Genomic DNA, 15,967 nt, shown 5'->3' with positions numbered 1-15,967 from the left:
GGACATGTCCTCCTTTTTGTGCTAAAAATAGCGTCCGGGGGGAATTTGTAAAGCACTCAAAATGTCCGGGATTCGCCCCTCCCCCGGCAGAGCAGAGTGAGCGGCTGGGAGGGCTGCAGGAAAGTCCCGGGCTGGACTCCGGAGCAGCTGTAGAGGAGCCGGATCCGCCCTGCATTCTGAGCCGGCAGCTCTCCCCTGCAGCCCGGTCCGGCAGCACTGTGCAGGGCCAGGGACCGGGTTTTGTTGTGCTGGGGAGCGCAGCCACGTGTCCGGCTCGGCTGGCACAGAGCCCAACACCCTGTTCTGAGCAGCAGAGTAAGGGGGCCAGGGGGCAGGAGAAGGGGCAGGGAGGTTCTGGAGGGGGCAGTCAAGAAACGGGGGGGGGCTTTTTGGGGGGAGTGGAGAAAGTTTTGGGCAGTCAGGGTACAGGTAGGGGGTAGGATCCTGGGGGGCAGTTGGGGGGGGGGTCTTAGGAGGGGGCAGTTAGGGGACAAGGAACAGGGAGTCTTAGGTAGGGGGTGGGGTTCTGGAGGGCAGTTAGGAGCAGGGGTCCCAGGAGGGGGCAGTCAGGGGACAAGGAGCGGGGGGGTGGGGGGCTGGGAGTTCTGGGGGGGAGCTGTCAGGGGGCAGGAGTGGGGAGAGGGATCGGAGCAGTCAGGGGACAGGGAGCAGAGGGGTTTAGATGGATTGGGAGTTCTGGGGGGGGCTGTCAGGGGGCAGGAGTGCGGAGAGGGATCGGAGCAGTCAGGGGACAGGGAGCAGAGGGGTTTAGATGGGTTGGGAGTTCTGGGGGGGGCTGTCAGGGGGCAGGAGTGCGGAGAGGGATCGGAGCAGTCAGGGGACAGGGAGCAGAGGGGTTTAGATGGGTTGGGAGTTCTGGGGGGGGCTGTCAGGGGGTGGGGAGTGGTTGGATGGGGCGTGGGAGTCCCAGGGGTCTGTCTGGGGGTGGGGGTGTGGATAAGGGTTGGGGCAGTCAGGGGACAAGAGGCAGGGAGGCTTAGATAGGGAGTGGAGTCCTGGGGGGCAGTTAGGGGCAGGGGTCCCAGGAGGGGGCAGTCAGGGGACAAGGAACGGGGGGAGGGTTGGGGGTTCTGGGGGGGCGGGAAGTGGGAGGGGCGGGGCTAGGGCGGGGCTCCTCCCGTCCTCTTTTTTGCTTGCTGAAATATGGTAACCCTAGGTACATAGCATTGTGGTCACCATTAAAGAGTCAACAGCTACCACCCAATGGTGTCCAAGATAATGTTGTTTCCTATTTTAATTACAGTGAAGAAATTATGGTCTCTGTTGGCAAACGAAACATTTTTAAGGGTGATCACTGTTTTACTATTATAATATGGAAAGTCTGAGCTAAATCTTTTGTAATTTTTGGATGCTATGCAACAGTCAAGCTCAAAAACTAGAGGCAAATAAAGAGAACCTATTTATTATTTTTTTAACACCTCATCTAATTAAGCTAATCTTACCATTTTTTGAGCCTGACTGTTGCATTAGCTCAAACTTTCCATATAATAACAGTTTAAAAAAAAGAAACATCCTACAGTGCTCTCATCCCATTGATGGAGTCACAGTGCCCCAAATTATGCCCAGCAAAATGCACCCAACTCTAAAAATCACAATGGCAAAAAGCTGAAATATATAAGACCAAATATATTTCAGAACATCAAGATCTTGTTGAGTTGACAACTAGTTATTTCCTGGCAGTTCGTTCTTGAAAAAAGCTTTGTAAGCTGGAACATTTAAACTTGCTGCCCCCTCAACTTTTTCAAACACAGCTAGTAAGTCAATGACAAACCTTTGATATGTGTCTCTTTGCTCGTTGTTATTATTATTATTATTTATGTACAAGTAACACCCACAAAGTGCTAGGTGGTATTCACATACAGAAACTTTAGTTTTCTCTGAAAAGCCTATTTCAACACAGGTAATGGTGAGCTTTCACATTTCTATCAGAGATTTCCACGTGTGCCACAGGTCAGCCTCACGAATGTAGTGCAGGCCACACAATAGCTAATGGATGTTTGCAGCTCTTTAGAAATCCTATGAACCAACCTTTTAAGTAATTAAAAATATGATGAACTAAAATGTACATTTTAAAATAAAGGTCACTTTATGCTACCAAGTGGCCAATATATCTTTCCAGAATCCAGATCTGTCATAAAAACCCTGTGCTTGCTATAGTTTGTGTCAAACGACATACATTTTCATTTTTGTGACCTTTATGACATCATGGTAAACGTGTGGTTGAGTCCAAGTTAAGATTGGAATGTGGACATTTTAGATACCTTGATTTTTCTTGTCTAAACCTTATTGTAGTCTATATGAGGAACAGCAGATTCACCACGCACTATATGAGGAACAGCAGATTCGCCACGCACTGTTGATTCAACCTGCCCTCCATAGCAGTATTTGTTTTTATGTTGCTTCTTATCTATGAATCTGTGGAAGTATTTATGCTTGATCTTCAGAGTGGAACCAGGAGTCTGTTCATTAACCCTGTCTAAGAAATATTTTGCTTTTCTCCTTCTAGGTTAGTTTCTTCTTGAAAATATATTTGATGCTTATCCAAACGATCTGTTTTGTTCATGTATTCTCTTCCATTATCCTTTCTAGATTATTAAATGTTGCATGTGCAATTTTATTTCGCAGGAGTATGACTGGAGAAACTACCAGCCAAGCAGATTGAGTGCATCTGAACTACAGATGTTGGCTAGTATGAAGAGACAACAAAACGAAGAGCTAGAGGATAATGGGATCTCACATGGACTGAGTGCATCTCAGATTGACAACTGTAATGTCAGCATCAGTACAAGCAGTGATGACACAACAACATGGAACTCTTGTCTCCCACCAGTAAGTTTAAACCGATCTTAGAGTGCTCTAAAAACGTGTATATGAATGTTCAGTAAAAGTCTTCACTAATTTTGAGGTACAGTAGACTTTCTTAATTAAAATTCCTGTGGGTGTCAATACAATGGTATCTCTCTCATACTTTAAGCGCTTTTGGCGCCCATTTTAAAACAAAATCATCAAAATGAACCAGCAGCCAACACACCAGCACCCTCCCCCACAAAAAATAAACCCATCTCTCTCCAAAGCCTGAGAAAATAAATAGCCTTTGCAGTGTGCCATGATAGTGGGAACAACCTGCAGATGTGCAATGTGGGTTCTTAAATTCAAAACTGGTTTCAGAATTCAGACCCAAATATACCAGCCAACAGCTGGCTTGCATCCTGAACAATGGCAAACGATTATATTTTTCTGATGGCACAATCTAACCACTCAGCAATGATCTGTTTAAAGGACAGGACATCATTTGTGTAGTCACAGAACAACATTTCAGCAATCATACAAAGATACTTACAGAAGCTACATAAAGTTAGACAACTTCTTAGTCCACTTATCTAAACACTTCTAGTTTTTATTTAATAGACTCATAGACTTTAAGGCCAGAAGGGATCATCATGATCAGTCCAGCAGTTCGCAGCCCGCAGGCTGCATGTGGCCCAATTAGCACACAGCTGCAACCCAGCTCAGCTGTGTGCTAAAGGCCAGCCCAATGGCCCCCCAGGGTTGGGCGTCTGGGGCTGCCACCCAGCCCCACACAGTGGGGATCTGGGGTCCAGGGTTCCCGGCTGGCCCCGTGGGCTCCGGGATCCAGTGCTGGCCCCTGGTCCCACAAGCTCCAAGATCCAGGGCAGCCAGCCGGCCCCATGCAGTGGGGGTTTGGGGCTCCGGGCTGGCTGGCCTCACAGGATAGGAGGTCCGGGGCTGGCAGCCTGCCAGCCCTGTTGGTGGGTGTCCAGGGTCAGGGTTTGGACTGCCACTGCCCTGCCACCCAGCCTCTGTGGCCCAGGTAACACACTGTGGCCCGCATGTGTTCCTAGCTGCCCGGCGCAGTCAGGTCTGGGCTGCCCCATCACCCAGTGATATGCGGCCCACAATGCTAAATAAGTTGAGAACCACTGATTTTAGTCTGACCTCTTGCACATTGCAGGCCAGAGAACCTCGCCCACCCACTCCTGTAATAGACCCCTAACCTCTGACTGAGTTACTGAAGTCCTCAAATCATGGTTTAAAGACTTCAAGTTACAGGGAATCTACCATTTACATTAGCTTAAATCTGCAAGAGATCTGCTCCCCATTCTGGAGAGGAAAGCAAAAATCCTCCAGGATCTCTGCCAATCTGACCTGGAGGAAAATTCCTTCCCGACCCCAAATATTGCAGTCAGTTGGACCCTGAACATTTCGGCAAGACCCAACAGCCAGACACGTGGGAAAGAATTTTCTGTAGTGACTCAGAGCCCTCCCCATCTAATGTCCCATCACCAGCCATTGAGGATTTTTGCCACTAGCAGTTGCAGAACGGCTATAGGCCATTGTAGGCAGTTTCATCATACCTTCCCCTCCATACATTTATCAAGCTCAGTCTTGAAGCCAGTTAGGTTTTTTACCCTCACTGCTCCCCTTGGAAGGCTGTTCTAGAACTTCGCTTCTCTGATGGTTAGAAACCTTCATCTAATTTCAAGCCTAAACTTGTTGATGGCCAGTTTATATCCATTTGTTCTTGTGTCCACATTGGCACTTAACTTAAATAAGTCCTCTCCCTCCCTGATATTTATCCTTCTGATCTATTTATAAAGAGCAATCATATCTCCCCTCAGCCTTCATTTGGTTAGGCTAAACAAGTCAAACTCTCCTCTCATAAGGTAAGTTTTCCATTCCTTTGATCATCTTAGTGACCCTTCTCTGCACCTGTTCCAGTTGAATTCATCTTTCTTAAACACAGGAGACCAGAATTGCACACAGTATTCAGATGAGGTCTCACCAGTGCCTTGTATAATGGTACTAACACTTCCCTGTCTCTACTGGAAATACCTCGCCTGATGCATCCTAAGATTGCATTAGCCTTTTTCATGGGTTTATCACATTGGCGGCTTATAGTCATCCTGTGATCAATCAATACACACAGGTCTTTCTCCTCCTCTGTCATTTTCAATTGGTAAATCCCCAGCTTATAGCAAAATTCTTGTTATTAATCTCTAAGTGCATGACCTTGTATCATCCACTATTAAATTTCATCTCATTTCTATTACTCCAGGTTTCAAGGTCATCCCAATCTTTTTATATGATATTCCAGTCCTCCTCCATATTGGCAATACCCCCAATTTTGTGTCATCCACAGATTTTATTAGCACAGTCCCACTTTTTGTGGCAAGGTAGTAGTAGCTGAAACCATAATAAACATTGAAAATGCCCTGTGGATAAGAAATAACGCAGAACAACCCTCAGGTGCAGACCCAGTCTTGCATTAGGTGCACTGGGGCCAGTCCCCACCATAAATTATTGAGACCTGAGTAATGCTCTAATTTATGTAACAACCAGCGACCACACGGGGCATATATGTGGACTGGGATTTGCCAGAATGCAGAATCATTGTAGCAGACTTCCATAATGAATGATCAATGCTGCATTATAGCTTTGTGGTGGACTAGAGAGTAGAGTTCTAAAGTGAACAGAAATGTATTGATAAATTTGTTACTGTCCTAATAAAAGTCTGATTTACAAACTAGTATTTTGGGGGAAGGCAGATAAACCTTTTATCTAATTGTTCGTAGAACACTGACACTGTGCACTTCCTTGCGTCCCAAGTCCAACATTTAGTTGTCTTAGTATTCACTTGATTAGACCCATGCAAAGAGCCTGATCCTTAAGTGCCTATTCGCATGAGCAGTCCCATTGAGCTGAATGGAACTGCTTGTATGAGTAAGTCTGCAGGATTGGACCAGTCGGTTTCAGGTAAATGAAGAACATATAAAACTCATTAATTTTTGAGTAATTATCAGGAAATTGATAAGGTTATTTAGACATGTCAAATTTGGTTTTACATGTATTACCATGATTAAAAGAAAGAAAACTTTTACTATAAAATGTACTTTTCCGATATTTAGCAAAGCATGGCATAAATGCAAAGAGTGTTCTTTGATCCCACTACTTTGATCATCTTCTGAACGTTTCAGACTAATGTCTTCAGTTAAAAAAGTGTTTAGATATAATTAATTAGTCATTTAAAATTGTAATTAGATATAGCTGTAGTTATTCAGAATAGTCTTTTGTAGCCATCTCTGTCTACGTAAATCAAACCTATAAGGAAATGTATTGAACTTTGGCAGAGACAGATTTCTCAAGGTTTTTAAATGAAGACCAAACTCAATTAAAAATAATATTTCAAACACCTGAAGCATGCAAGATCCAAGAAATGAATTTGGGAGTCTAATCTGTGCAGCTTTGTGTAGTCGTCTGCTCTACTCTCTGCAAACTGGGCAGTGGGGTTTTAAGGTTGTTAGATTGTAGTGGGAGGTTTTTTGTTTTGTTTTAATTTAGAAAGCGGATGTAATGTTTCTGAAAAATGACAGCTGGACATCACTAGAAATTTTATGCAGTGTTGCTGTAGCCATGTCAGTCCCAGGATGTCAGCGAGATAAGGGGTGCGAGGTCATATCTTTTATTGAACCAGCGTCTGTTGGTGAAAGAGACAAGCTTTCGAGCCACAGCTGAAGGAAGAGCGCTGTACGGCTTGAAAGCTTGTCTCTCTCACCAACAGACATTGGTCCAATAAAAGAGATTACATCGCCCACCTTGTATCACTAGAAATTGAAAGTCTTCATATACCCACCCAGCCCCTTCCTTACACTGCCCTAACAACATACCTCAGCCTGAGCCTAGGGGAACATCCTGTAGCAATAACATGGTAGTTTATATCCATGCCCATTCATTCAATTATTGTTGTCTTTTCTGAGCTAGCTGCCAGGGTGCCATTTAGTGCCAATTTTGATCATAGCTTTTGGGGTGTGGACTTACATCTACTAGAAAGTGGTCAGAAATCATCGACTGTTATATACTTATGTATTTGGAAAGAAGGATAATGTACTTGTATCACATGAGGATGATGACAAGTATCAGGGGGTAGCCGTGTTAGTCTGTATCTACAAAAACAACAAGGAGTCTGGTGGCACCTTAAAGACTAACAGATTTATTTGGGCATAAGCTTTTGTGAGTAAAAACCTCACTTCTTCGGATGCATAGAGTGAAAGTTACCACTTTCACTCTATGCATCCGAAGAAGTGAGGTTTTTACTCACGAAAGCTTATGCCCAAATAAATCTGTTAGTCTTTAAGGTGCCACCAGACTCCTTGTTGTTTTTATGAGGATGATGAATTACTTTGCAGTCCATTCGTAACTAAGGAGGATGTTAAACAGCACCACTAGGGATAAACATTTTTAAAACATAAGGTCTGGATAGCTTGCACCAATACACCTAAAAGAGTTTGTTGAAGAGATCTCTGGCCTGCTGATGTTAATTTTTAATAAATCTTGGAATATTGGAGAAATACCAGAAGGCTGGAAGAGTGCTAATGTAGTGCCAATATTCCAAAAGGGCAAGCAGGATAATCCAGGTAATCGGCCAGTTAAAATCCCTGGCAAAATACGGAAAAGCTGTTACGTGATTCAGCTGATAAAAGAATTAAAGGATGGAAATATAATTAATGCCAGTCAATGTGGTTTTATAGAAAATAGGTGTAGTCAAACAAACCTGATTTAATGCTTTGATGAGGGCACACTGTCACAAAATAGGGAAGATACCCCAAATTGGTGGTATATTCTATAATTAGATTTCACCAACCCAGTAACAAGTGAGAACTCCTGGATTACTGTACCAGTCTTACCATGGAGTCACAAACAGTCCCCTTAGGCCCTCCAATCTATCTTGCCACCTGGACTGAGTGATAATGATCACTTACACCAAAAATCACATCACATTTAGGTTGCTCCCAGACCCAAAGACTACTCATTTGCCCCAGATTGATTGGTACCTTAGATTTGACACCAAAGACAACGTTGGTAGCCAATTCTATAGTAATCTAACTAAACGTTTCTTCGCTAAGAAAAGGAAATGAGAGTTATTGAGAGATTAAAGCAGGTAAAATATATGTACAGGTGAGTCACAGTCTATAATTCCAAACGGCAGCAGAGATGTAGTTATCTGCCAGTTTCCCAAAAGTCTCTCAGGGCTACCCAGAATAACTCTTTGTTCAGTTATTCCACCCTGTTAGAATCCAAACAGTCCAGAGATGAAGGATCTTTCCCTGAATCCCTACTTGTAGCTTCTTCTCACAGAAAACAATCTGACAGGGTCACCGCCCACGTTGGCTCTTCCTTTGATGACGGAGAATGAGAAATGCATTTAGAGTCTTTGACCTCCAGTTATATCACACAATCACCACTTGCTTTGAAATTTAGCACTTTTCTGTTAAAGTTTTTCATTTGAATTCCACAAGGCTTCTTTCTCGTTTGATGGGTTATTTAATTACAGGGGTATACATAATGTAAATGATTGCTACTGTATTATAATAGGATACAGGTACATGAAAACAATGCAAGTAACATCCCATTAGTTTTCATGGAGTTTAAACACCAAATACACTCTTATCCATTTAACAATCACTTTGAGTTATGCTAATAAGTGAATTGGCCTGGCTTCCAGCCATCGTTTGTAAACATTCCGTGAGGCCTGGGGCTTTGGCATGAGCTGACACCTAGTTTGCCAGCGTCACAATGGGATTACATGGTTGGTTGATCAAGTTGTTTTGTAGCGGTTATTAATATACTTAGGATTTTGTACAGCATTTGATTTAGTACCGTATGACATTTTCATTAACAAATTAGCACTGTATAATATCAATAAAGCACATTTTACATTGATTTAAAAACTGGCTAACTAACAGATCTCAAAAAGGTTTCAGAGTAGCAGCCGTGTTAGTCTGTATCCGCAAAAAGAACAGGAGTACTTGTGGCACCTTTGTTAGTCTCTAAGGTGCCACAAGTACTCCTGTTCTTTTTGCAGATCCCAAAAAGTAGTTGTCATCAGGAAATTATCAAATGATGCAGGGATCAGTTCTAAGCCCCATGCTGTTCAACATTTGTATCAATGATCTGGAAATAAATATAAAATCACTGTTGAAGACACAAAGATTGGTGGCATGGAAAATAATGATGAGGGACAGGGAAGTTAGTCAGAGTGATTTAGACCCGTTGGCAAGCTCAGCACAAACAAAATGTATTTTAATACAACCAAATGCAGTCTAGGAACAAAGACTCCAGGCCATACCTTCGGGATGGGGGCTCTGAAAAGGATTTAGGGATCATAGTGGGCAAACAGTTGAACATGAGTTCCCAGTGCAATGCTGTGGCAGAAAGGGCTAATGTGGTCCTGGGGTGTATTAACAGTGGAATGGTGAGTAGAAGCAGGGAGGTGATTTTACCTCTGTGTATGGCATTGGTGAGACAGATATTAAAACATTGCATATAATTCTGGTGTCCACATCCTAAACAGGATGTTGAAAAATTGGAGAGGGTGCAGAAAAGAGCCACAAAAATTATTCCAGGGTTAGAGGAAATGCCTTACAGCAAGAGACTTAGCATCAGTCTGTTTAGTTTATCAAAAAGAAGATTGAGAAGTGACTTGATTACAGTGTATAAGTATCTTCACAGGGAGCAAATACAAGGTACTAAAAGCTCTTCAGTCGAGGAGAGAAAGGCATAGCAACCAGTGGGGGGAAGCTGAACTCAGACAAATTCGAATTAGAAATAAGGCACACATTTTTAACAGGGAGGCTGATTAACCATTGGAACAAGGTTAATCTCTTTATATCTCCAGATTAAGACTGGATGCCAGCCTGGAAGATACTTTGGTCAAACACAAGTTATTGGGCTCAGTACAGGGGTAACGGGGTGAAATTTAATGGCAGTATATGCAAGAGTTCAGGCTAGATGATCTAACAGCTTTAACATCAATTAATCTATGAACTAATATCCCTTAGCTACTGGACAGAGTTGTCATTGAATCCAGACATTAAGCAAAACTCAAGTGTGCAGTATACTTGTGCTACTCCATGGTCACTCAGGGTAACTGACAGATCAAAATTCAGCCTATTTGGAGTCCACGTGGAGCCCCCTTCTGAAGTGAGCAGAAAGCGTTTGCAGACTGTTCTCTCTTCCTTGCATTGTTCTGCTGTATGGCTACAGATGAATGTCACCCTACATGAATAAAGGCCTTCATTTCTTCAGCTTCCATTCTGTGTTGAAGTTCAGAATTTGTATAACTAAAAGCTAGTTCATATTTACACGGGGATTATTTTCATTACTGAAAATCAGTCCCAGAGAGTCAGGGGGAGCTGCAGATGCTAACAATCAGGACCTTAATAAAAATTATATTTATGTGCAAACCACAGAAAAGCTACAGTGTACCTGCATCCATCTTCCATTAGTACACCTCAGCAGGGTTCATCTGCACAATGTATAGGAATCAAATTAGAACTAATCTGTACATTATACTTTATAAAATTAAGGACAATCTGAAAAATTGTCCCTAGCCATGATTAACCTTGAGAGATTACTTCATTTCTAGGTAGCCTCCTTCTGTTGATTTAAAGCATTAACATCTTTTCCTCTCTATTAAATTGATAATGTTTTTTGCAAATCATATTCCCCCATTAAGTCTATTCCTATTTTTCCACAAAAATTATCAACAGCTCTTCCCCAAGAAGTAAGCCTTTTTGTTCTAAATGCTGGGTAATTTTATATAACCTCTTTGTCCCTTGATGTAATCTATAGCAACAGCACCACCAGAAGGCATATTTTATATCCTTTCATTTTTGGAATACACTTTATTTTCTATAAAGTAGTATAGCATATAAGTATGTTACCTAGTAAATGTATGTAATAGTTTACTTGTAACATGTTTTTTGTGACTTTAAATTTTCCATCATTTTGCATGTTTTAGTCTGATTTTCAGCTTCATTTAAAAGATGTCCACCTATTTTTGGCTTTAATGAGGTTCAAAAAAAAACCCTTCTGAACTGCAAAGATATATAGATCATATTGCTAAGCTGCAGTTAAAACAAATGAACAGATGTTCTTATACAACTATAAAATTGATCTACTAAAAACTGAATTTTATGGCTAATGATCGTTTTCCAAGAACTGAAATGTAATATCTATGCTGTGAAAAGAAATTGTTGAAATATAAGTTGTTTAGCAGCTGTTCTAAACTGTGACAGCCCAAAAGGAATAAAATAGTTTTAGGTACTGTACATTACCCAGCATAGCTGTCAGATGTAGATATTTTTTTAAACATTGAATTTTACCTTGAAGGTGATTTGTAAGGCTTTATAAAATATGAAAAATTACAAATTGCTTAGATTCCAAATCAGTAATAGAATATTGATGTAGAATTAAAAAATACAAGTATTTTGAAAATGAAAATATTGTACATTGCATCCCGCTTGACCTTTTCAGAGAGATGAAATACACATAAAGGTGTTGCACAATCCTGTGGAATATTTGCAGCTGTACACTTCAGCCTCCTATTCCAAAAAGTCAAAATGTCTGTATCCTGCCTGCCTCCACCCAAAAATAGGCCTTGCTGGCAGGATACCCCATTTCTCAGACAGTTGGTGCCAGTCAATTTTAGACAGCAGTGCAGCATTCGCTGTCTAGAGATCCTCTACATCCCCTTTGTCATTCTGTCTCCAACCTTGGGAGTTGACAAGTACTCAGCCAGATTGAAGAAGCTTTCTTATCTCCTAGAAATAGCAGCAGTCGAGCTTGTCTCTCACAACAAAAGATGCTCAGGGCTCTACTCTGTATTCTTCATCGTAACAAAAAAAATCCGGGGAAGGAGTCTTGGCCATCTGATTTCTCAAAAGCCAGAAAAGGTTGATGAAGATGAAATTCAGGATGGAGACTGGCTTGCACTATCATATATATGTCCCCAGCAGATACTGATGTACCTAGCAGAAGCTTATCTGGATGAGAAGTGCTATATTAGAGCCGCTGCTTATCATCTGTGTATTCAGATCCAACCCAATAATCATCCATTTTTTGGCTAACCAATTAAAATTGACACTATCACTACATAACCATGCATCTGTTCTCCACTCGCTAGCCTGTTCACAAAGGTATTGGTAGTGATGATTGCTATTCTTAAATAACACACTTACCACAGCATCTCCAGGGGCCTCTCAAGGTCTCTAGGCACGCAAGTTCACAATAAATTTAAAGCAAAGCTTCCTCATTCCCTCGGAGGTCTGTTCACCTAGGAGTTGAGTTACAAGAAAAGCTAGTGTTCTCAACTCAAGAAGGGTTCGGCAAGATGCAGACCCTGATCTCTAAGGTGTCACGGAACTGAGTATCATTAATCCATCTTTATCATAGTTACAGGGCTAGCTGGTCTCTCTGACTGCACCCCCTCTCCAATGCTAGGTCTCTTGTTCTTACCTGTGTCAGGACAGAATCTCACAATCCTTCCATTCTTAGGGTATGTCTACACTGCACACGCCGTACGGCAGTGTGTAACGTAAATACACTGCATGCCCCCCTAGCACTGATAGAAATAGTAGTGTAGATGGTGAAGCGTTGCTTAGGCAAGTACAGTAAAGACACACCTAGGCTCTAAAGCAGTCGTTGTCAACCTGTTGCTTACGGGCCGCTTGTGGCCCAATCAGCACACAGCTGCGGCCCATGTGACATCATCAGGGCCATAACTACGGCAGGTGCGGGAGGAGCACTTGCCTTGGGCGCAGAGCCAGCAGGGGGTACAAAAATGGGGCAGTACAGGATTGGACCCAGTGTCAGTGCCCCCCCTTCCCAGGATCAGGGTGCTCAGTGCTCCCCACAGGATCCCGGGTTCAGTGACCCTGGCTGGAACAGGCGCCCCGGCACTAAGATCTCAGCAGCAGGCAGGCAGGGCAGGCTGCACAACTGAGCTCTGCAGCAGAGGTAGAAGACCAGAGGGTGCAGGGGTCTAGGGCCATGGGGAGGGGGATGCCACTGGTATATGGAGAACAGACTTTAGGTCGGAGGGACTGTTGACTGGAGGCAGTCCCTGGATGGGGGGGGTTGAGTGGTGGAGGAGGCAGTCCTTAGGGGACTGCGTGCTGAGGTAGGTGCTGGGAGGCAGTCCCTGGGTGGGGACTGGATGTTGGAGGCAGAAGTTCCTGGGGGTGGGGGGCATCATTCTGCCCTGGACAGGGCACCCTGTCTCTGCAGGGACACGTGTGCCAGCCCAGTGTTGGAGGGAGGGTCTGGATGCTGGCAGGACAGTCCCAGGAAGGTTGGGTGATTGAGGGCAGTCTGGGGAGGGGCTGAGGGGCAGGCCCTGAGTGGGGTTGGGTGCAGGGGGTGCAGTCTCTGGCTGGGGGGGGCTCACATCAGTCAGGGCTCCCTATCTTTGGAGGCAGACTCCAGGAGCTCACCCCAACCATGCCGCCAGCAGCAGCACGGAAGTGAGGGTGGCAATACACCACGCCATGCCACCCTTACAGGAAATTAATTAATTTTAACAGTTAATGTTTTGACTGACTTTGCTAATTTAAAATGCTCTTGATAGATATTTGGCAGTGTTGTAATGAAAGGTACGATATCGATTTGAATTGTATTGCTGTCATATAACAAGCACTAAACTTTTTTTTTTTTTTGTAAATATACAACTACACCTCTGCCCCGATATAACGCTGTCCTTGGGAGCCAAAAAATATTACTGTGTTATAGGTGAAACCGCGTTATATCAAACTTGCTTTGATCTGCCAGAGTGCGCAACCCCGCCCCCCCCCCGAGCGCTGCTTTACCGCGTTATATCCGAATTTGTGTTATATCAGGTCGCATTATATCAGGGTAGAGGTGTCGTATAGATATACAGTAGAACCTCAGCGTTATGAACACACACACAACTACACGCCTCATTTGGAACTGGAGGTACACAATCAGGCAACAGCAGAGAGAAAAAAAAAGCAAATACAGTACAGTACTGTGTTAAATGTAAACTACTAAAAAAATTAAGGGAAAACAGCGTATTTCTTCTGCGTAGTAAAATGTCAAAGCTGTATGAAGTCAATGTTCAGTTGTAAACTTTTGAAAGAACCACCATAACGTTTTGTTCAGAGTTACGAATATTTGAGTTATGAACAACCTCCATTCCCGATGTGTTCATATCTCTGAGGCTCTACTGTATTGTGCATCCCACATAACACAGCGGGAGCTGCATATGCAACCCACAATGGTAAATACATTGAGCACCACTGCCTTAGAATATGTATCCCACATTGCTGTCTACACAACCAAGCAGTGCTTCCCTGTCTCCACGGTTATTTTTAGCAGTGTAGTGTCCCACTGCTGGAGCCTTTCCCGCTGCCTCCCCTCTAGCAGAGCCTTTTACTGACGCATACATGTCGGTACATACAGTTTTCTTTTAACTGGGACCCAGGCACACTAACCTATGTAAGCCAACCACTTGTCACCCTGTAGAGCTGACATAGTTTCAGGAACCTCCATTTCCTCTCTTTGGGGATTAAATGGCCAGAGAATGAATATTCCCAGACAGCCATGTTCCTGAAAGCAAAGTAGTAAATGTTTGGCTAGGAAGAGAGTATTTTAGAAAAAGTATTGTATGTGTGTTCATCAGAATGGGCAGAGATGGTGTCCCTAGCCTCCGTTTGCCAGAAGCTGGGAATGGGTGACAGGGGATGGATCACTTGATGATTCCTGTTCTGTTTATTCCCTCTGAAGCACCTGGCATTGGCCACTGTCAGAAAACAGGATACTGGGCTAGATGGACTTTTAGTCTGACCCAGTGTGGCCGTTCTTATATTCTTAAGAATGTGGGAATTTTAAAAATGTTTTTGTGATCCACATACGTACCTCAGTCTTCCTGTGGGCTTTGTACAGCCATACTTTGAGTGGAAAGAAAAGCAATGGGGTGTTTGAGCCACCTATGTGTCTGGATGGAAACCAGAATCATTAACAAGAACTGAATAGAACCTACACATGTGAATGATGGATTTGGGACTGATAGACAAAGGGATGGGGAAGAGCGAAGATGGAGTTCACGGAAAGAGGGCCTGAAGAAGCCATGGCTTCCCCAATATACACTCTGTCCTAAGCCCACTTTCCTGATGCTAGTCCAAAGACTTTCAGACATGCAATTGAACATGAGCTCCCAGTGCAACACTGTGGCAGAAAGGGCTCGTTTCAGAGTCATGGAGACTACAGACCTGCTCTTGCAGAACAGTGTGGATCTCTGGGGTCCACTAAAGGGATATTCCCAGGAGACTGGTTGAAGGCCAGGGCATAGACCTGACCCTGTGAATGCATGACAAGAGGCACTTAGGAATAATGCCTGAACTATAAGTGGAAACAGTTAAGTGACCACCATGAGACCTCTTTTCCTTCCTGCCCTGACTACCCCAGTTGGTCCCCTATGGAAAGACACTGCCTCAAAAATATTCATGCTAATATACTATGCCAGTGGCAGATGCAAATACTGATTCAGATACACCACCTCTATATCTGTCACCTCAGCACTCCTAGACATTCTGGGCTTCCTCGTACGTGCCTGCAGCTGTTCCCAACAAGAGATGAAAAGGAAAATGATGATTCCATTTACACAGCTCAGTCACTCCCTTGATGGAAACAGGAAGCCCACCTGATGGTAGGATACTCCAGGCCAGATTTTAAAGATACTTAAGCACCTAGTGAGATTTTCAAAAGCACCTCGGCACGTAAACACGCATTGATTTCAATGGGTGCTAGAGATACTATGGAAAATTCCACTGGGGCACCTAAATACCTTTAAAAACCTGGCCCTCCCTCTGTAATCCATACCCCCAAAATATTCTGACCACAAATGCCTGCCTTTCAGGAGGGAAGCACACCTGGGCCACTCTAATAAACTACTTCCAAAACATCCCATTCCTAACAAAGAGTAGTCTGGTTGGCTCTTTGAGATTTCAGGGTCACTAGAAAGAGCATGTTATGGTTCAAGCAGACAACTCTCTGTGACTGCATCCGAGGTGCCACAAGAAGTTCATCTATAACTTCGGGACTCTTAGCCTCCATCATGGCGATATACAGA

General features: G+C 43.5%; 1 protein-coding gene across 36 annotated transcripts in view; it reads left to right on the top strand.

Moving 5' to 3' along the window:
• Positions 1-15,967, top strand: part of CFAP20DC (CFAP20 domain containing) — a 170,734-nt gene that overhangs the window by 115,862 nt on the left and 38,905 nt on the right. For all 36 annotated transcript variants that reach the window (XM_065550614.1, XM_005295931.5, XM_065550602.1 and 33 more), the window contains one exon: positions 2,647-2,850. In XM_065550614.1, coding sequence (XP_065406686.1) covers positions 2,647-2,850 — 204 coding nt within the window. The remainder of the gene's footprint in view (positions 1-2,646; positions 2,851-15,967) is intronic.

This window comes from Chrysemys picta, chromosome 7, assembly GCF_011386835.1.
Source record: "Chrysemys picta bellii isolate R12L10 chromosome 7, ASM1138683v2, whole genome shotgun sequence".
NCBI lineage: Eukaryota > Metazoa > Chordata > Testudines > Emydidae > Chrysemys > Chrysemys picta.
Note: the sequence above shows the minus strand (reverse complement) of the source record. Positions and strands in the feature narration are given on the sequence as shown.